The following is a 22,467-nucleotide window of genomic DNA, read 5'->3' on the forward strand; positions in this document are numbered from 1 at the left end:
TTGTGTGCTCAGGTTTCTCTACAGTGAGACTTGTGGGGCAGCCTGTAGCCTAGCGGCTAAGGTACATGACTGGGACCTGGAAGGGTGGTGGTTCAGGCCCCAGTATAGCCACGATCAGAGCCGCTGCTCAAGCCCTTGCCCTAAACCACATGCTGAAAGGGGCATTTTCCCCTGCTTAGTCTAATCAACTGTCAAGTTGCTTTGGACAGAAGTGTCAACTAAATAACAACTTATTATTACTTGCGATCGACTCGTGAAATAGTTCCTGGGAGCAGGGGTCCACTTAATATACTACTTCATAGTTTTGTTGTGGTAAAAATGCTTTAACATGGTAGTTCATTAATATATTCCCATAAAAGTTTTTATGGAATGTAATGTTCTGAGTGGGGAAAAGCCTTCGTTCTCCTGGGTTTTAATGTAGCTTCTTGTTTTGACTTTGAAACATTCCATCAGGGTACATACCATACTGTACTTGGTGTTTTGTCTGTGTGTTTATCTTTGAATCTGTCCATACCTGTTCACGCCGAGCACGAGCCCAGCACAAACCGCAGCTATGCTATTTTCTGCATTTCCTCGGTGTGAAATCTGCAGTCCCCTACCATAGATTTCCATGTTAGCGTTCCTAATTTAGCCACCGCTACAAGTCATCTGACCTGCACAATTCAGGGGCAAAATGAGTGAATTTAATGAGATTTTTGTTTGGAGCCAATTGATTTACCAAGCTTGAGATTTGAGACAGGAAAAAAAGGCCAAAGGACGTGCTCGAAATACAAAGGCCCTGTGAAAGAGCTATATTCCAAAAATACACAAAATATTTATGCTTCATAAGACTGCACCTAACCCTGGTTTAATATTTAAATAGTTGTTCTTGGTTGGTATGGTGGACTAGAAGTTTGACTGAATAGAGTATAGCTTACCTTCTCCTCCTGCTAATGCAGTCTCACATGAACAGGTGAAGTGAATTGAACAGAATGAAGGACAAGCAGACATTTTGATCTCTCTCAATAAAAAATGCTTTTCTCATGCTCCCTGCTGTTTTGACTCTTTTTGTCCATCTGGCACTCTGTCAGTTTGTTGTTGTTATTATTTATGCGATTATTATGATGAATATGATGATGATGTTAGTTCCACAGCTGTCGCAGAGTACGGTGCCAGGACTGGAGAGCAGCCCGTTACTCTAAAGTGCCGGTCGTTGAGTCGAACATTTATTAAAACGCTTGCGCTCAATTATGTGTCTTAAGGAGTGCTTCCTCCCCTGAGAGCTGTAGTACAAAATAATTAGCGTGTTTAAGGAATTATTATTGCGATAATGATGATTAGCGCAATCAATATAATGCCTGGTCCAAGGATTCTGTTGTTGCACTACTGATTCCTGTAGACTAAGGTCCTCTGTAGCCAATTTCAGTGTTGGCCATAAACATGTTCAGACAGCTTTTACAGAAATGCTCTTTTTGCAGTAATGTAATCAACGGACATTATTATATGGGCTATTCAATGGTTCCCATGGTAGACGAGGCTCCAAAAAAGGTGATATTTGTTTTGCCATTTTAACATTTTAGATTCATTTTGGGTGCTGAAACTAGTCTAGGAATAGAAATGACACTTATGTTGAGCAGTTGGAGTTTCAAGTCTTACTGTATGGAGAGTGTATTTCTGAGCCATCACCCAGCAGTTTCCACACATTATAATAACCTAATACTACCAGTATAGCTTGACATTATTGATTCCCTGTTTCAGGCCTGCAAAGACAAGTTTATCTCACAATTTACTAGGCAGAGTCCAATGTTCTGCCTTTAACGTCAAGTTCAGCTTTTTCAGAAATCCGGTAAAATAAGACCCTTTAACTCTTTTCAGGTGCAAGTCATAAATATGTGATTAAAATGTTCTTAACTGAACCGATGTGACAACCACGACAGGTGATTGAAGGCAGTTCTAAAACACTGACTCAAAAAAAACATTCCAAACAACCTACTCTTCGAAGGGTCTTAAAAAAAGAAAATGAAAGCTTCTTAAAGTGTTCCCGTCTCAGTCTCTCCCACCTTGAGAGCGACCAGGTGGAGATGTGACTGAAGGTGATGAAGGCCATCGTGCTGATGTAGAGCTCGGCGTCTGATGGCCTGACGAGTTTCAGTCAGCTCGCGACGGCGTGAAACGGCAAAGTGGCCAATCCGTCTCTGCGTATCTTCCCGGCACGCCACAGAGGGGCAGCTCAGCGTCGCCAGCGACACTGACTGATGCTTGTCACGGAACGCCAGGAGACTCGGTCTCTGCTGAGATTCTTGCAGATGGCACATTCGGGTGCGTTGAAGTGGCGCGGTTCGTTTGACTAAGAGACCCACCGCATCATTAGCACCGGAGGCTGTTCACCTGACTTACACTGCGGTCAGAAGCTTTGCCTTTATGAATCCCCGCCCTGCGGGGTACTGTACGACAAGATTTTGCTGCTTCCTGTTGTTAGATGGACGGTCACTCCAAGTGTCCTCTTCTGTCCTATTGTATAACAGCACGCCGAGCAGATCGGATGCCCCTCCAGTCATACGGTACACACATACACACACTTGTTTGCATACGGGTTTAATAATGTGTCACGTACGCACACAGTCAGTACAACCTGTTCCTGTGGCTCCAGGAGGCCTGTCTGAAATGCAACCCGTTTCAACACACAGGAGACTCACTGAGGGAAATTAACCCAGAGAACAGTCACTGTATTGTCTGCCATGTAGCCACTCTGTAATTAACTTGGCTGCAATTGTCTTTCATACCAGACACTATTTTGCCTCCTGTTATGGCAAAGAAGTCAACATATTTTCATCAAAAATACTGTTTGCATACACGTGCGCATACAGAAGAGACAGACTCACACTTTCACACACGTATACAAACACAAGCACACCCAGACTGACACCCAAATTGACTTTCCAATGTAAACTCAGTAATGGCGTGGCCAATCAATAAGCCGCGTTTATTCGGCTGTCTCTGTGAAGAATGGTCCTGACCTTTAATTCCAGGTCCTGCGGAGCAGAATTAAGAGTTGCCACGCGACCGGGGCGTTCAGCCTTCATGTGTGACCCAGTGGCAGCGCCTAGGGCATTGTGGGATAGGTCGCAACAGCCCACAGCGCTATCTCAAAGCCTTGGTAGAAAGCTGTGGAAGACAGGAGTGGACACATGTATGTTTACTTGTATAGTGTCCCCTCCATCTGTGTGATTTATTACAATTGATGGCAGTTATGTAAGCAAGTGGAGGGTGATGAGGGGATGACATGCACTTGGGGAAGGGGAGAACATTCACATTGCTTCTAGAAAACAGTGTAGCCATTTCTTGAGTGAATTCCAGCACTGATAGAAATCCCTTGTGAAGAGTTCAAATAAGTGGCCTATGCTGGTATATATATATATATATATATATACATATATATATATATATATATATATATATATATATATATATATATATATATATATATATATATATATATTTTTATGGAGCTTTTTGAGTGAAGTCCAGCACTTACACTAGATTTATTTGGGCTCAGGATCATCAACAAGCCACTAATGGCCTAACAGCATTTACGTACCGATCTGAGTTCAGTCATCGATTATTAATTCTATTTATTGATATTCAATTATTTTACCAGCCAGCTTTTGAGTGAAGCCCCAGATGTGTAGTAGGACCTTGTAGAAAATGTCTCTACTCATAGTTGTATTTTTTTTTTAAGTGACCTCTTCAGTAAAGCCGCCCCGTTACTTATCGGCGGCGTGTAAAGGAGAGGAAAGCCTGTCGCCTCGCGTCTTCCCTCACTGCGTGACTAGACTCATCCCGCCCAATAACGCTGGGCCCGCGCGACCCCGAACAGCCACAATCGCATTACTCGCCAGTGGACTGTCCTCCTTATTGAATAACCTTCCCCTGACCAGCGCGTCGCTTCAAATCACACCGCTCTCCAAACATCTGATCTGGCACCGCGGCAAGACGGGCGACTGCGGGGGGATTTACATGCTAAAGCAGCCGTGTGTCAAACCAGGCCTTTCATCGCAGCGTGGAATCTACCGTCTCGTTTCATATGCTAATCTTTCGGAGGGTTTTTAACGTCTGCTTTCTTCTTCAATGACAAAACAATGCGCGATTAATCATCGTTACGAGAAGCACACTCCTCTTTGGACTGAAGTGCTTGCCGTCCAGGTCCTTATGTAATAACTGTAGCAGTGATTAATGATATGCAGGTAGCAGCTGACCTGCTGTAATAGGATTGCCGTGAATCACATTCAGGCTAGGTTGTCCTGTGATGTCGCACAGTGATGATGTCGCACTGGTTCATGTCTAGCGGAGCATGTTATTCCCCATGTTTCCTGTGGTTACTGTGTACCTGTGGCGTCTCACTCCACTGTACCTCCGGTGGGCCCAGAGACCAGCTTTCCTAGTATGAGCAGCCTGTAGTCATGCGTACGGTATGTGTGATCGGAGAACAGACAGTACAACACAAACCAGGATAATGGTCAAAGGGTAGGGAAATCACCCAAGCCCTTTTAGTTACATAGGTTCTAAATAGAAAATGATAGATAGAATAAAGAAATTGTAACTCATAAGATTCTGTTTTAATTAGAATGACTATCGATGGAAACAAGAATGTTTGGTGGGAGGCCATTCTTTCTTGTACATCTGTTCACCAGTTTTGAGCCACTGACAGTGTTTAACTAACCATTGCCTTGTAAATCAGAAACCTACTAGAGAACCACAGCAGTGGTTTATATTTTTTCATTTTTCTGGTCTGGGAAAATACAACATCTGTTTATTTGTTATGGATTTATTGACTGTTTAACCTAGTATGCAGGCACAAACAAACAGAAGCTGAATTCCATGCGATGTGTAGGTGTTTTGGCAAGAGGGACAAAAAGTTTCGCTTCCGTATGGCCAATGAGTTTATTATACTGTACTGTACATCACAAGCAGGCAACTTGCCTTATCGATTATTTTGAATACGTAAAAAAAAAAAAAAAGTATCATTCTTTTTAAACCCTAATCCTCTTACAGTAGTGCCTCCTGTAAACACCAGTAGGTAAAAAGGACTAGGTAAGGTAAAAAAGGTAAAAAAGACTAAGACACCGGTAGGTAAGACTGCCAACTGGGAACAACAGCAGATGACACCTACAGTAGCAGACCTGAGATATTAGTAAAGACAGTTTGTCTGAAATCGGATGACATGATAACAGATTGAAAGGAACATTCCTTTCAATGCTCAAATTCGATCCAGGACCATTAAGATTATTTTCAAAATGCTGTTCATCGGCAATTGTTCACTGACTTAATTAAAGATGTTTAAAGTTCTTGGTGCATTGACCTATTCCCCTATTTTTTGTTTTAAACGATTGACGCAGGCGATCACCAGTGGCTGAGGTCAGTTTAACCAGCGCTCTCTCTCTCTCTCTCGCTCTCTCGCTGAGCCCCTGGGACTGTGACAGTGTTCGTTGATAATTAACAGCGTTTGTTAAAAGCTGTAATTCCAGGGGGCTAAACTGAGTTGGAGAAGGTCTAGTGACTAATACAGTACGTGCTATCTTACTGAAGATCTGCCGATTCAGCCTCCCCGCGCTGGTGGCTAAAAACAGCTCATTAGATTTAGTGGAGCTCCCATTAGACTTTCTTTGTCTTGCCCAGTATTGATTCACGGAGAGGGTTTGAATGGAGCGGATCCCAACAGGAAGGTTTAAATAAATGTGCTTTTTATGCAGTTTAATTCGATCACCTCCACTTATCGTCTGGGTAAATAATCAAAGGTGCCACGTCTGCAACTGTGACATGCGATGCCAGACATCCTCTGGCTGGTACAAATTGCATTATGTGATATCTGTTCATATCTGTTTCATATGACGACTTCGGTCTCAAAGGCTGCAGTGTGAGGTCCAAACTGATGACCGTGATACCATTACTCTGCCAGTCAATTAAGGGAAAAGGAATGACATGAGTACCAACATGTATCCCCTGCAAGCGAATTAAGAAGCTGCAAATGAATGTTAAATAATTAGAATAATTTGATCGTTAGGATATTTTCAAACCAGTCAAGGCTAATTACACAGGCCATGGCATATATGCGCTGCAATGCATTTATTGAATTGACACGATAAATTAGCTTGGTTTCTTTTTTTTCCACCTTTTGGTGTACTGGTGTATAAATGGAATACTTTGAATTCCGTTAAGGGTCATTGACTTGTGTCACTCTCCTGTATGCCTCAGGGGGTATACTGTAACAGTATAAAAAACAAACACAACAGCAGCATGCAGTAGTAGTAGAAAAGAGAAATGGAAAATGCTGAATCATTTGTGAATCGTTTGAAAATTTGAAAAGCCTTACTGGTACAGGAGTATGTGTTACAATGATACCCCACACTGTACAGGGGATACATGGGCAAATTTACTTTCAATTGCATTCTTAAATAATCTGAAACATGTCATTTTTATCATCATTCATTCCATTTCAATTACAAATGTTCAAAATGGATTGTTGCATAAATGACCTTTAGACGTTTTATTTTTGTAGCCATGCTTTTCAGAGCCCATTCCTACATTGTCTGCCGGTACAAATTCAATCTAATGTGACATGACAGGCCAGGTGCAAATGGCTGGGCAGCTGCAGATATTGTAATTGTATGACTGTGGTGTATTTTTGTATTGAGTTTCCCTGATTGCTTATCGCGTGGGCAGGAGTCAGGCTGGAAGTTGCTGGAGGCCTGGGAGACGAACGCCTGTCGAGGCCTGAAAAGCTTTATCTGCATGTCTTTCATTTAACACAGCCGCAGTGAGTTATGCCTCTCACATACCAACTGCCACCAGCGTTCTGCACCTCAACCGGAATGGTTTTCTGATGCTTATTGAGTAAAAATACATATGTGTGCAACACATATAATGTAGGTGCCTAGAATTTACAAAATGGCATAATCCCTTGGTAGCATGCTATAAGTTACTGTCAGATCAGACTGATTTAAGAAGCGTGCTTAGCAGTCACAAATGTGTAACTGGAAACAATAAGGCAATGCTTTATGGCCATTATAAATAACCTTACAGCTATGCATCAGATGCACATGACAAGCTATGAGAAGCGTGCTAGCTGGATAAGTAGGCACCATGGAAACATGCTGACAAGACAATAGATCTTATAGTTTGTGTGTTGGCTGGTTTTCTTGGAGGAATGTACTTTCTTTTATGGCAGAGACTGAGGTCAATGGTCTTAATGTGCACATAATTAGCTTGGCTTTCGGTTGTCCGTGCAGAACTGCACACACACTGATTGCATCAAGTCAGGTGATGAATTGGAAGAAAATGCAGAATTTAAAAGACTGAATCTCGTGGACCTATGTTTGGTTTGGAGAATATATCAATGTGATTTTTAGTTTGTGTAATTCATTCTTGCAGTCAATTGCTGGTACACACAAACTGATGACAATGCGTTGTCTGGCCTGGTTTTTGAACCTTCATTTAGATATGATTGGGAGCCGTACATAATAAATAATAACTAAATAATTTGTTATTTACAGTAGCTGACGCTTTTATCCAAAGTGACTTGATTAGATTGAGCGGGAGGATAATCCCCCTGGAGCAATGTGGGGTTAAGGGTTACAATGGGGCTTGAACCACCAACCTTCCTGGTCCGAGTCACGTACTGTATCTCAGCCACTAGGCTACAGGCTGGCCCCACATCGGTATCCTGCCTGGTAGGTTCAGTCAAGCCTGCTGTCCTGTGCTCCATGTACCCAACACCACCACCATCCGTCAGCGGGGTGTGTGGGTGAACCTCTCCACCTTCTGCCACCCCCTCCCTCCCAGTTCCCCAACACTCACCCCGGACTGCAGCTGTTTTCACGCCGATGCTGGAAGTCGCCATCCTTAAAATCCAAACCAACCAGCTGGCTGCTGAGTCACCAGGTCCAAACGCATGTCGACGCATCATCGCTCCACGTGCGCCAAGCACCGAGCACCGCCAAAAAAAACGACTCCCGCCTTTATTTTCACCCCACACTCCAGATACATATTTAGAGAGAGACAGAGAGCAAGAGAGAGAGAGAAATAGAGATTTTTTTTGATTTGGGGAATGATTTTGTGTGTTTGCCGTCTGCCTGAGGGGATGCCCTCTCTTATCCTTCTTTTGCATTCCTCCGCTGTGAACTCGTCAGCGTTCAGACACTTTATATTCTCTCGTTCCTCTCCCGCGGCCGCTGCCGGGGAAACGGACTCGTCGGCTGGTGAAATGGGACAGAAAATATGATTTATTTTCCGCGCGCACTCCGCCGCCATCGATTCGTGAAGCGGCGCGGGAAGAGGGAATCATCTGGGAAACCGGAGAGAGAGAGAGAGAGAGAGGGAGAGAGAGCCGTGGTCCTCGCTGCTCCGCAAACTCATTTTGCACTCCATCAGCGCGCCTTTAATCAATTACAAATATTTGTTGTCGCGCTGCCTCTCACAAGCAAATTGGGTTTTGTGGCCGTGGATATGTACTCAGAGGGGAGAGTGTGGGGGGGTTTAGAGGGTATTAAAGCTACTACAGCGGGTTAAGCTTCAGGACGGCTGCGGTTGTGTCTGACCGTAGCTACTGTTCAATATTTCACGTGCGGAAGCAGCCAGACGGTAATTAATCTGATTAGGGTGACGGATGCTAAGACCAGACCTGTGAGGCAGCATCAGGTTCTCTCCAGTCGAGAAGCATTTCACTTGCCTGATGGACACCTATATTCAGTATTAATAACACAGCTTAAATTTTTTACATTATATTGATACTATATCTGAATATGTCTTCTGAAGGAATTCATATGAACTGACTTTTTTGTACTGCTATTGCGTGTGGCAAGTACCAAACCCGGGAGTCTGCTGTGTTCTCTTGTTACAAGTCCAGTGTCTGTGTTTGTGGCACTGGGCAATTATTTATACACTGTCAAAGGCAATTAAAGCTTTGAACCTGTGTTCTGGATGATTGGGGCATTTACTGTATACACTTTACTATACCCCATTTTCTGTGTTTGTCAATAACAACCTCATGATTATAATCCTATGCAGAAGCAAGACATTACATTATGTATTATATAGTCAATATTGTCGATAATTATATTATGCTACATTATATTTTATTATATTATCTTACGTGTCTTCTTCTCAAGGAATCTTTTCCTTTCAGTAAGAGAGTTTCTTATTGGTCGGCAGGAGACCCTGCCCCCTCGACCAGGATGCACGTCCAATCAGTTAAGAGGAGCATGTGCGATTGAATGGGGGCGTGACTGGGCGCCGTGTTCATAGCGATCACTTAATTTTCCATTTGATATACTATCTCTGTCACCACGGTGATGAATGAAAGACATACCAGGCCTCGGAAAAGGAGTCCAGGCTAGTTATTAATGCAGGGCGACGGGTCGTTTCATAGATAATTCTGTTTCTTACCACTCAGTTGGGCAGACACAAATAGAGAAGGCCTTTTCTTATTTCTCCAACACCCTCCCACCCACTGTCTCCCTCCATTCCCTTTGTGTGTGTGGTCTTTGTCTTTCAAAAGGAACAGGTGTGCCAGTGACTGTGCAATTATATTATTAACCCACAGTATTTGGCGTACAATGGTATAATTTGCTGGAGATTCATTGAAATGAAGTATTGAAAGGCGATTAAAGATTAGCCGAAACGAGAACGCAGGAACGGCGCGTTGAAAACGGCCACTTCTGTGGCGTACACGCCAGTGCGTTTCCACGGGTTCATCTCCTGCGAGGAACGCCATTATCATACAAACTACCTCTTTGATGTTTCTCTCTGCAGCGCTCACGTGGGCGTGGTGCTTTCTCCAACCCGTGAGAGACCAATGCTATTATGTCTGTATGTTGCTGTGTCTGTATGTCTGTATGTCTGCTATGCTCTTCCCTTGTCCCCTTGTACTGTTTTATCTCATGTACTGCATTGATGTTGCTGCCATTTGTGCTTGCATGTCTTGTCTCCCCGCATGTTTGTGCTTGCTCCAATTGTGCTTGATATGTTTGTATGTCTTGCTCCATTTGTTTGTGCTTGCTGCAACTGTAATTTTATTATTTTTTTAACTAATGTATTTTAGGGAGCCTATTGTCAACTGGCTGGGGACTACAGCTGGAAATTAGTCATGTAGGCCAAAGCTGCTCCATTTACTGTTTACAGTTAATTAATGGGGACTGTCCACGACATTATAAACAAATAAATTCAAATTCAAATTCAAAAATTCACACCGGTCTGACACTGCACGAGCAGGCCTACCGTTTCCAGTGAGCCGAGCAACGCTCATACTACATGTCTCTCCCACTGATGTGCTCGCTATTTTTATGTTTCTGCACTGTCACAGTTCAGCTATTTTAATATCTTATACTAAATGTTGTGTACTTTTTAGACGAAAATTCGTATTTCAGTTCTGCTTCGGGTGTCATGCAGGCTTATGAATGCAGATGTAATGTGATTGTGGTAGGATACGTAATGAATTTTGGAGCGCTTCTACAGTTGATTGGATTCACCATCTCTTACGGTCATCCCACACACGCGTTTAACAGCAAGGAAAGCCTTTAAACGTTCAATTATAACGTCGTTAAACCCATGCCTTTGCCCTGCGTCGGTTTTTCCAAGGGTTTTCTCTGTGGCCTTTTTATGAACTCGAATTATTAATTTGGCTGCTAAACACAGTGTTTTCATTTCCCCTCCTCCTGTAGGCCATCCCCGGTAATCAAACTAAGAGCCAGCGATTCGTCAGCCACTCCACTGAGACCGTTTAGGAGAGACAACACACTCCTAAACAGCACACAGGGGGCAGATAGAGGGAGGCTAATAAGACTGAGGGAGTATGGGAGTGTGAGGCTTTGTTCCGACCTGTGGAGTATGCCTCGTTTTTATCTGCATAACCGCTGGGGGAGGAGAGCCGGAGAATGTTGGAATGGATTGGTACGGAGGCCCTACACAACCTCATAGCATAGAACTGTCCTTCAAGTTTTATATTCCTGGTAAATGAATTAACTTCTTGTATTGATGACACTGATGATCCCAATTTGGTATATTTTTTCAATGATTTCCTCATATTAAATGATGATTATCCAAACATTAGCCTCTTTGTTTAGTAGGATACAAAAATCTGGTCCATTTTAACTCGCTGAAGGAAGGGCTTTGAGCCATCAGGTGTGGCACATCTGATGCCTCAAAGCCCTTCCTTCAATGAGTTAAAGTGGCCACTGGTGACATGGCAGAAGATGCTAGCTAGGGATGCTAAATGCCCAGTAGCTATGACAAAGCTTCACTTCTGTGTGGAGGGAGACTTTAGACAGCAGCTGCACCATGGAGGGTGTTGGTGTGTGTCAGTTACATTACAGGTCTGTCTGTGGATCAGAAAGTTTCTGGGCACCCACTGAGTTAGGCTCCAATACACTGTATATCATAACATTTCTGGTGTCAAAATATGTTGCTTATATCTCTGTCATTTACATATTTTATATTAGATTTGTGGTTTTCCATTAGCCCATAGTTCTGAGAGGATGTTTTATCAGAGGTTAATCTTCAAAGGGTAAAGTGAGTTGAAGTGATCTGTATCAGCTCTGCATTTGTAAACATATGGGCTTGTGCCTGGGACTGCAGCGTTATCTCTTCCAGTGGAGCTCACAGCTCTATGTAAATGTTGCACGCGCTCCTTCTAAACTTGGTTTGCCCTTTGCGTAACAGACTACCTCTGCTAGTACACAGTGCTGTGTGTCTGTAATTATGTTAACGTGCGCAACACCCTCGGACGCACCGGGACGCGTGGACATTAGTGCGTACTGACTCTTGGCCTCCTTTGGCAGGTTTCCAGGAACCTGGGGAAGATGTACAGTGAGATGATATTCGTGAACGGCTTCGTGCACTGTGACCCCCACCCTGGCAATGTGCTGGTGAAGAAGTGCCCGAAAAGCAATAAGACCCAAATTGTGTTACTCGATCATGGCCTGTATCAGGTAAGACATCGCCAGGGCTCGCAGCGGGCTTGGAGAAAGCAAATTCATCACATATTACACCACATTATTCATTTTCTCACTCCTCGCAGGCCAAAACTTACGCACCGCCGTATCTGGGAATGGATAGAATTTTAAACACTTTTATTATAGAGGGCGATTTGCAGTCGGAAGGACTTCCTTGCAAGAAGGAAGACCTTTCAGTTCGCAGCACTTACACACAAAATGTTGGGGGGAAAAAAAAAGTTAGTATCTAGTTAATATCTACTTAAAAATCAGTGCACACATTTACGATATATAAATGATTCATAGAGATTAATCTGTTGGTTTAAAAAATATGCTCCTTCCAGTTTACCCCGATGAAAAGGAACTATTCGAGTGCCATTTTGTTCATTTTGTCCATAATAGAACCAATTTGTGCGTAATGACTTCAGATGTAAGTGCTGGTTTGCTCAGAATTTTAATTTAGCAGTATGTGTGTTATTATTTGGTGTGGGGGGTGGGAGTGCCTGCTTTACATTGTTTCCGTATCAGTCGAGTGTAAAGTTGTGAAGTGGCGTGTTCCTTGTTCTGCATGTTAATGAGGCCGGTCTCGCTGCAGGGGATTAGTTTGCCTTTTATTTAATATTAACAGCTAATGAAACGGGGAAGTGTTCGCTAAACGAATCAAAGCTTTCATGTCTCAACGTGCATCTACAGCCCGCGTTAATGTGGACACATAGATGAATACATCAGACCATCAACGTTTAGAGTTGCTTTGATGTTCCAGAAGGATCAAACATCTTCTGTTATCGCCAGATACAAGACGTCATTGCAGCCACTGATGAACTTAATATGGAGTTTCGTTTCTGTAGGATCTGTTATTTAGATTAAACCTCGGTTGGTGTATTTTCTCATTCGTCTTATTAAAGCGTTATTGCCCACTTTCAGAAATTGAATTTAACGTAATATAAAGATTTCAAGATATTTGACTTGTGTTGATAATAACATATGGCAAATATGCAATTTTCTTAAGCTATGTAAGAAATATGTATCATATATAACAAATAACTATTTAACGCATTTGCAGTGTATTGCAGTATATGCCATTTCCGTAAGGGTGTCTGCTGAATAAATCTGTGTGAATTGTGAATAAGTACGTGTCTGAGTCTGACGGGTCCTCGCTCAGACGCTGAACCCAGACTTCCGGATGGACTACTGCCGGCTGTGGCAGGCCCTGATGAAGGCCGACCTGAAGGCCGTGGAGAGGTTCAGCCGCCGTCTGGGCGCCGGGGACCTGTACCCCCTCTTCGCCTGCGTGCTCACAGCCCGGTCCTGGGCCTCGGTCGCCGGAGGCATCAGTCAGACGCCCGTCACGAATTCAGAGGTACCGTCTGCGTGCCTGATTTTACTGCACCTTTCCCCCGGGTCTCTGTTCAAGTGTTAACCTCTGATTTGCACATCCATAAGTCTGTGTATGGGAGATGTGCAGAAATGTTTGTGTGGGTGTTTATTGTAAAGTAAAGGGTTATGATACTGACTCTGCAGTATCATAACTCTTACATGACTCTTACACACGCACACACACACACACACACGGGCACAGACAGACATAAGCAAATGGGCACACACAGAGACACATAGACACACACAAACACATGCACACATATACGGAAGCGCACACACACAAGTGCACACAGACACAGGCACCCACATACGCACACACATACACAAGTTCGCACAGACACAGGCACACACACACACACACACACACGCACTCGCCGTGAGGTTTCGAGGAACTCTCCGACGTGCGCGCTGGACACGCTTCCGTAGGGACGGACACCCTTCGCACATCCGGGCGCGTCGGCCAGAAATGGAGGGAGTTGAAGGGTGTGATTACAGCGCACGGATGAGTGGGCCTGGGCACCGGGCTGGAGCCGCCCTCCGCGGGGGAGGCCGGCCATCTGCGGCCCGCCAGGACATTTATTTTTACTTCCCTTACGCAACCTTTAAGGGCCAGCCATTACATCACTCAGCCCCGGCCGTGGAAATTTACACCTTTACGGTGACATCATGCCGTACATCAATGTATATTTGGAATCCGGGAATCTAGGAGTCTGTCCAGGTCTTGTTGTGGATGAATGCGTGCAGGGTTCAGCATTGTAGGACAAAAACACTGGCATCTCTACAACCTGGTTTAGATGGTAACCGAGGCAAGTGGTGTGGGAATCGGTAATGCGGCGTATTTCATATGGAGGTAGGGGAAAGATGAAGGAGCGGAAGGCAGAGCGTCACACAGCTGTGACCGCAACATTGCCCTGAATTAATTTTAGTTCCAGTAGTCTTTCAGCGACTCCTCTCCTCTCCTACGCCGGGTCATTGGCTTAGGCACTGCAGCCCAGGAGTGATGGACACCTGAGAAACTGGCCCCTGATGTCACGGTAGATGCTGTCTGAACACATTATGGAAGCTCGCTGTTGATGATGACAGGCTGTAGCAGATTCATACTTAACCACTTGATTGCAGCAGCCCCAGAAAGGAAATGCAGAGGTTGTGAAATGTTTCCGTCTTCCTGTGGAATGCCAGCATCCTGTGTTAAAGCCTATGCTGAAGAATTGTGGGAGACAACATGAAAGTTAAGAGTTAAAGAATTTTCCAGCTTTTTATTTTCTTATGAAATTACATGCTTTTTTACCTGCCCCCAATGTTGTTGATGGTTGAATGCACACATTATGTGATACAGCCATTAAGTTTTCTTTCAACAGTCCCCACGGCAGCCAAAATTGTTGCATCGCCGAAAAAGCACAAGATGTCCCCAACACACTCCAACAGAACCCAATAGCTATCAATGAAGATTTGTTATTTGACAGTAATGTCATTGTTTATTGTTTTAGTCGTTAGAATAAGTGTTGGATTTTCTGTCTTATTGTGAGGACTAACTGAATGTATTAGCCTGCAGGCTTGTAAACGGTCCTGACCTCCAGTGAAAGACTGCAGCTGACTATATACTATACATCCAAATAAAAATAATTTATAGTGACTTATTATGGGGGTGTTATTAGCTTTTCTATAGGGCTTTCCAGTCTGAAGACGAGCTTCGCCCAGCAACCCAACGCTCCATGTAGGCCCTTTACTAAATACAGCATACATTGCTCTCATTTGCGATCAGGAGTTTCTGACCCATGTGGGGATGGCTGGTGCTAGGTTCTATACCATATACTGTAACAGCACATATTGGGGCACAGCACTCCCGGAGGGGGAAGAAGTTCATTAAGTCATCTTTGAATAATTCAAATGCATAAAACAAACAAATCTTATGTAGCCCAAATCAATTTTCCAAATGTTGTTACTAAAATATATCTATAGTTTTCATCAAGGTGTACTGGACAGTAGAGAACAAATGTATTCTCTACTTCACAATATTACATATTAGATTTATACAATTTATGAAAGATTTATAAAATTTTCTCAGATAAGTATCACTGGAACTGCTATACTACCTCCAGACTCTTGACCGTGAGGAGCTGAAGTTATTAATGCCTTAAAACAAAAAGAAACATGGCTTGAACCGTTTTTGTGCACTGAAGCTGTATTTCAGCTATGTAGTCCATGGTTGCGTGCAGGAGGACAGACGGTAATGCCCTCTCCCTCTTAGTGGTTGTTAGCTCTGGAAAAGGCTTAGCTAACTCCAGGGTCTGCATAGGCCGGTTAGACATTATCAGTTGAGACATTGCTTGCTGCCTCCTTCAGTACAAGGCTCTGGAGGCTTCTTCAGCCTTTATTGCCTGTGAGCCCCAGCAGAAGTGATTACAGCCCTTGATTCATGCCACACAGCTTCCTATTTGACCGGCTGCCCGGTAGTCCTTCTGAGCTCCCCCAAACGGCTAACCAGGAGCTCAGCTCCCACTCCCGCGCTCTCAGACTGTCAGATTGCCTAGATATCTTGAAGTAGCCTGGTCGCAGATAATTACAGGAAATTATACCGGCTGGTTCTTTATGTACAGAAGCGGCATTCTTAAGGAGACCGTGTCATTTGCATTAGAAAGAGCCCCTAAATACACAGTGTAATGCCAGCGTTGGATAATGGACAGGGGAGAACAGGAAGTGGCCCCACTGCTGATTCCTAATGGACAGTCGGGCCAGGGACGTGCAGCCTTTCTGGAAACGCACAGCGATAAAGAGAAAGTTTGCCTCGTAGAAAAAAAAAAGGTGTTTTCCCCTCCTCGCCCCTTGATTGACATCTCCCTGTTCCACGGGGTTAGATCCAATTACAGCAGGTTGACTTCCGTTAGACGTCCTGGTGGGAGACAAACATGGCAGAGACAGAGGCTGTGCTCTCCGGAGCTGGAGTCCCAGCGGTAATGAGATCATTAAACCAGGTGTGCAGGCTTCATGGTGATTAATCACTAAGTATCAGACCAGCCCTGCTTCCCTGCACGTGTGAGACTGCCCACTGCACCCAAAGGCTGAGCAACAGTCCCCACCCAACAAGGAGGGCACGGGGCTTTATTGCCTGCATTTAGGAATGTGCAGTTTCCAAAAAGTTTTTCCACAAATACGTACATGCATAGATACATACATACATGCACACATACACATCACTTTTTGCTCACTTTATTTTGTTGTATTGATAAAATTGCCATTTCTACCCATCAATCTACACTCATACACCCATAATACACCTGCTAGACCCCCATCAGTCTGGCTTCAGATCAGGCCACTCGACAGAGACTGCGCTCCTCTCCGTCAGTGAGTCACTTCATGCCGCACGAGCAGCCTCCCTCTCCTCTGTCCTCATTCTTCTAGATCTCTCTGCTGCCTTCGACACTGTGGATCACTCCATCCTCCTGTCTGCCCTGTCAGCAACGGGCATCTGTGCCACAGCCCTGGACTGGATTGAGTCCTACCTCTCTGGTCGCTCCTTCCAGGTTGCCTGGGCTGGTTCGGTATCGACACCTCGGCCCCTCGCCACAGGAGTTCCCCAGGGCTCAGTCCTTGGCCCGCTTCTTTTTTCTCTCTACACTCGCTCCCTTGGCCCTGTGATCACTGCACATGGGCTATCCTACCACTGCTATGCGGACGATACCCAACTCTTCGTCTCGTTCCCGCCGTCTGATACGCAGGTTTCAGCCCGTATCTCTGCTTGCCTGAGGGACATCCAGAGCTGGATGGACAACCACCATCTAAAGCTCAACCCAGGTAAAACTGAAATGATATTCATCCCTGCTAATACCTCTCCCCATCTGGATCTCTCCATTTCCCTCGGGGATACCACACTCACGCCGTCACCCAGTGCAAGGAACCTCGGCGTGGTGATGGACAGCAGACTGTCCCTTTCCGAGAACATTGCGGCGGTGACCCGGTCTTGCAGGTTCTTCCTATGCAACATACGGAGAATCCGCCCCTTTCTCACCCCCTACTCGACCCAGCTCCTGGTCCAAGCGATGGTTCTGTCCCGCCTGGACTACTGCAATTCCCTCTTGGCTGGCCTCCCAGCGTCCGCCATCAGACCCCTCCAACTCATCCAGAATGCAGCAGCTCGTCTGGTCTTCAACCTTCCCAAATACTCACACGTCACCCCCCTGCTTACTTCCCTCCACTGGCTGCCTGTCATGGCTCGCATCAAATTCAAAACATTGGTGCTAGCCTTCCAAGCAGTTAAAGGGTCTTCCCCAGCTTATCTGCAAAAAATCATCAGACCCTACACCCCTGCCAGACCTCTTCGTTCAGCCTCCACAGGCCGCTTGGCACCTCCCCCTCTCAGAACCTCCACCTCACGCTCACGACTACTATCTGTTCTGGCTCCACGGTGGTGGAACGAACTCCCCGTTGAGGTCAGAACTATAGAATCTCTCCCCACCTTCAAGCGCAAGCTGAAGACACACCTCTTCAAGCAGCACCTCTCCCCATCCCTCCCTACCTCCCTGTGAACCTTAATTGTTGTCTCTGTGACTTGCTTTGTGTATCGGTATTTTTAGTTGGCTAGGTAAGCAGTGTTTGGATAGTTAACTTTGGTGACTTTTGCTCTGTTTGTTTGTTTGTTTGTTTGTTCAAAAAAAAAAAAAAAAAATGGCCCTTGTCCTTATCTTTGTTGTACAGGTAGCAGTTGAAATTGTACTTACCTCTAGGGTCTTTCAGCGAACTTATCCCTGGTTATGGGTATGCACTTTGTTGTACGTCGCTCTGGATAAAAGCGTCTGCCAAATGCCAATAATGTAATGTAATGTAATGACAAAGTGGAAAAATGGTAAATGGTAAATGGTTGGCATTTATATATATAAACGCATGCCCACAATTCATACGTACACATGCAGGAGTCTATCTTCATTTTAGCTACTTCTTTTACTCCTGTTAGAGCTTATTCTGGACATTATCTAAGTGTGTAATGTTTATGGCTTAAGAGTCACTTAACATACGCCTTAGAACAGCATCCTTTATAGCGTGATTAAAAAGGTTACAAATCTCCCTAATGATCAGCATAAAGCACTTTGACATAGTGGCTCAAGGGAGTTCTGCCTCCTCCCAAATCCCTGCACAGCCCCTCCAAGCAATAGTTGTTATTCTGTCTGTGACTTTGCTCTCCTTTTGCAGGCAATAAAAGGTTTAACTGAAGCATTCTGTTTAATCAGTTGGAAACCCTTGAACTACCAGATAAATATTTAAACATTTGTAAAGGGTCTTAAAGAATGCATTAGAGAAACTTGCTCGGATAGCCTTTTTTTAAGAGACCTAATTAAATTTAAAATGTGCACAAAGCAAACATTATTAAAGTGCATGCTTTTTAGGCATAGATGTTAATTACTGTTGGAATAATTGTATTTTAATGACGTGAGGCACATTTTATGCTTTTTTAGGATTATAATAATAGGTATAATTTTTTTTTTTAAATCCTTCCTATCGACAGTAGATTTGCAACCTGATCATAAAATGTTTAGATTTCTTGAACAGCTAGTATTTTACTTAGTAAGTACATTGATGTTAATACCCATCTCAAGCTAGGCTGGTCTTCCTAATGGCGACTATAAAACATGGGGCATTCACTTATTAGCATTACTTCTGTACCATGCTACCCTCCATGAGAGAATCCAGGAAGTCAGGGTTCATCTATCGCCAACAAGTTAGAGGTTCAACTGGAGCCAGCATGTTTGGGCTTCAACTATAGCCTTTAGCCAACTATAGCCAAGTTAGTGGTTCGACTGTACATTCTAATAATCATATTAGAATGAAAAAAAAAAAGGGAAATCAGGCCCAGTATCCATAATGCATGATACATTCGGTGTGCTGAACTCGGATCAGGTTTGTGCTTCCGTATCCCAACCCAACACCTCCATTATGAGTGAAATAGTGAAAATGATCCTATGGCATATCAGCGCTCCAACTTTGAGACTCTTTCGGAACATAGGCTGCATTGCCTCCCCTTGATTTAGCCCTGCAGCCTTTCTGTATTGAGTGGCCTGCGGTAAGGCTTTTTTCGCCAGGTAAGGCATTTAATCATGATAATGACAGGCCCAAGCTTTAAAAGGTTTGACAGATTTGGGATTTGATAGGCACAGCCACCCGTGAAGCAGCTCGCAATTATTACTAATGCTTTTGCCATCACCTTCAAAATGACCTCGTCTGTTTGCACTTCATTGGTGGAAGGTCTCTAATTTTCTGTATGTACTGTACTGCGCAGTGCTCCGTAGTTTGCAAAGCTATGGAAGGTAATTTGTGTCACAGCTTTTAGCTTGTACAGTGCTGTAGCAGTGCCTTCATGTTGTAACTGTGAGAGCCTTTGCAAAGCTTGGGATTAAACATGGCGATTCTCTGGAGATTTATCTATACACCTATATACTTCTCTTGGCAAACTGGTGAAGCTAAGCAAGACCGGTCTTGGTTGTAGACCTCCTTGGAAAACAAAGTTGCTATTGGAAGACATGCCGGCCAATAGGGGGTGCTCGTCTCTGAACTAAATATATTTCCAAATCTGAAGTGATGGTGGCACTGCACTGTACAAGATGCAGTCCTTCAGATGAACATTAAGTTTAAAGGTTCTAATTCAATGTGGTTATTAGAGATTCCATGGCAGTCTTAAAGACATGAAGTCTTCCCATAAAAAACATCTTACATTACATTACATTATTGGCATTTGGCAGACGCTCTTATCCAGAGCGACGTACAGTTGATTAGACTAAGCAGGAGACAATCCTCCCCTGGAGCAATGCAGGGTTAAGGGCCTTGCTCAAGGGCCCAACGGCTGTGCGGATCTTATTGTGGCTACACCAGGATTAGAACCACCAACCTTGCGTATCCCAGTCATTTATCTTAACCACTACGCTACCCGCCATCTCTCTGCATTTTGCCATCTGATCGGCTACACAATCCATCGCATTGCATCTCCCTCTTTCCTCAAGTAAGTGTTGAAAATGTGAGTTCACAGTGCGCCTACCTGGTTATACTAACTGAAAACAAATTAAAATAATAGTTGTGAAGCAAAGTTGTGACATATTTGTAGCCAATTTTGCCCCATTTGCAAGCTCACGGATCCAGAATTCTAGGCCTGCCTCAGTAGAGTGCCTTGAGGTACAGTATCTCCTTCATCTGTTCTGTTCTATACGGTGGCACTGTCAGAGCAGTCTTAAAAGCAAATGGGCAGAAGAGAATATGAAATAGGTACGCGAGTACCAAAGCCTACCATCGCATGTTCACTGAGAACATTTACATATTTTATAATCAATCAGCTTCATTGTGTAAGAGTGCCTGGGGCATGCATAAGGCTCTTGTGATTTCCCTGAGACCAGGGTTATCTCAGGTTTCTGTGTTCATCTCGGTGGAAAAGTGCATTAAACCATCGGCAGCAAGATCATGGTCTTCCCCTTGCATTCGCGCCTGCAAGTCAGTCTGCTTTAGATGTGAGAAGATGAGACTCCCGTGAGACATGGTAGACACAGGAGAGGTGTGGACGGAACCAGGCGATGCTGAAGAAATGAAGCACGACCACATACTCGTGTGGGTGGATGTACCCATAATTACCTTAGCCTTTGCATGCTAATTTATTTGTGGCTCTGCTGCTCTAATCTGCTGGAATCTGTTGCGAAACTTTCTCCAGCATGATGCAGCAAACACTTGCTTATTGAATGAGTGCAGTCATGGTTTAACTTAACATACAACAGATCCACTCAAATGTTTTTGTTTCACTTATAGGGAACATGCTCTAGACTGATAAAAGCTGTTTATGGATTGATAATTTTTTTTATATATAAAAGTGTGTTAAGGTTAACCTTATGCCGGTCATGTTGGTAGGATTTACAGTTTTTAGAGGATTTAGAGTATATAGAAACTGACCAAATAGGAGAAAATTCTTAGTTTCCTTTTGAACGTGTACACTCTGAAGTAGCAACTACAAATGACATTTACCTGGATCTACATACAGTTTTTTAAAGCACCTTTTTAAAGTTTTGTTTCATTAATATTTGCTGAATTGTTGCAGTTCATGACTCACATTCCCCTTTGAGTTCACATGAGAAGTTTAATGACTCTATATTCTCTATATTTCCTCTCTTCTTTATATCTGGAAGCAGCATGGTGGTCTGAGGCTCATTTGATACATTGGACCCTTCATGACTTAAAGCCATTTAGCCACCAAATGTTTTCTATACTGTATAAGCATAATTTACCGCTGAATCAATTCCCAGAGAGATCCATTCAAATGCAAAGAGTTTTAGTATCGCTTGTCGGACAACCTGAAAACAAGATATCCAGACTCTGATGATGTTGATGGGTCACAGACATCAGGAAGTCATGGCATGCAAAGGAAATGCAACAAAATACTAAACGTGACGACGACTTTCATTTATATAACATTGCTGTGTCCCAAACATTATGGCGCCCTGAAACGAAGGGACTATGTATAAACACTGCTGCAATTTCTACATGGTGAAACCGAAATGTATTAAAACATTTGACAATGTTCACTTTAACCACATGGAGGGCAGATGCAAATGAATAAATGATGGGTCTTTGTCCCAAATATTATTGAGGGCACTGTACATCAAAGTTTGAGAGCTCAAGCATAAAACACTCATTGAGTTACACATGCTGGATCTACTATTTTCTACTTTTTTCCCCTAATTCCCCTATGCTAAATTAAGAAGACGGGAATATCATGTTCACGAAGGAAAATCTTTCTGCCTTGCACTGTAATGACAGCTAATAACGTCAACCTTTACTTTACGCGCTTCTCATCGAACTCTAACTCAGAGTAACTCTGCAATCTGTATAGTGCTGTGGAGTGGTCCTTATCTTCCGCTCTAAAGAACACTTAGCCTTGCTCATTCCACAGCTATAGCCTGCAATTAAGTTGCATATCCATGTAGCACAAAGCTTTTGTATTAATATATTCATTTTTATGGTTTCAGAAATCAGCAGAGCACTGAAGGAAGTGTATTCTGTAGCTTGCAGAACAAGTGTATGGCACTTGAAGCCCCAGTTTTCAAGGTGGCGCATTGATTATTTAAAAAACTCACCTGCAAGTTGGTTAGTAGCATTTTTT

At 43.8% G+C, this 22,467-nt stretch overlaps 1 protein-coding gene across 2 annotated transcripts in view; it reads left to right on the forward strand.

The window, feature by feature from the left end:
* The window catches only part of adck1 (aarF domain containing kinase 1), a 148,484-nt gene that overhangs the window by 100,196 nt on the left and 25,821 nt on the right, over positions 1-22,467 (forward strand). For both annotated transcript variants that reach the window (XM_061257792.1, XM_061257783.1), the window contains 2 exons: positions 11,811-11,960; positions 13,126-13,323. In XM_061257792.1, coding sequence (XP_061113776.1) covers positions 11,811-11,960; positions 13,126-13,323 — 348 coding nt within the window. The remainder of the gene's footprint in view (positions 1-11,810; positions 11,961-13,125; positions 13,324-22,467) is intronic.

This window comes from Conger conger, chromosome 1, assembly GCF_963514075.1.
Source record: "Conger conger chromosome 1, fConCon1.1, whole genome shotgun sequence".
Taxonomy (NCBI): Eukaryota; Metazoa; Chordata; class Actinopteri; order Anguilliformes; family Congridae; genus Conger; species Conger conger.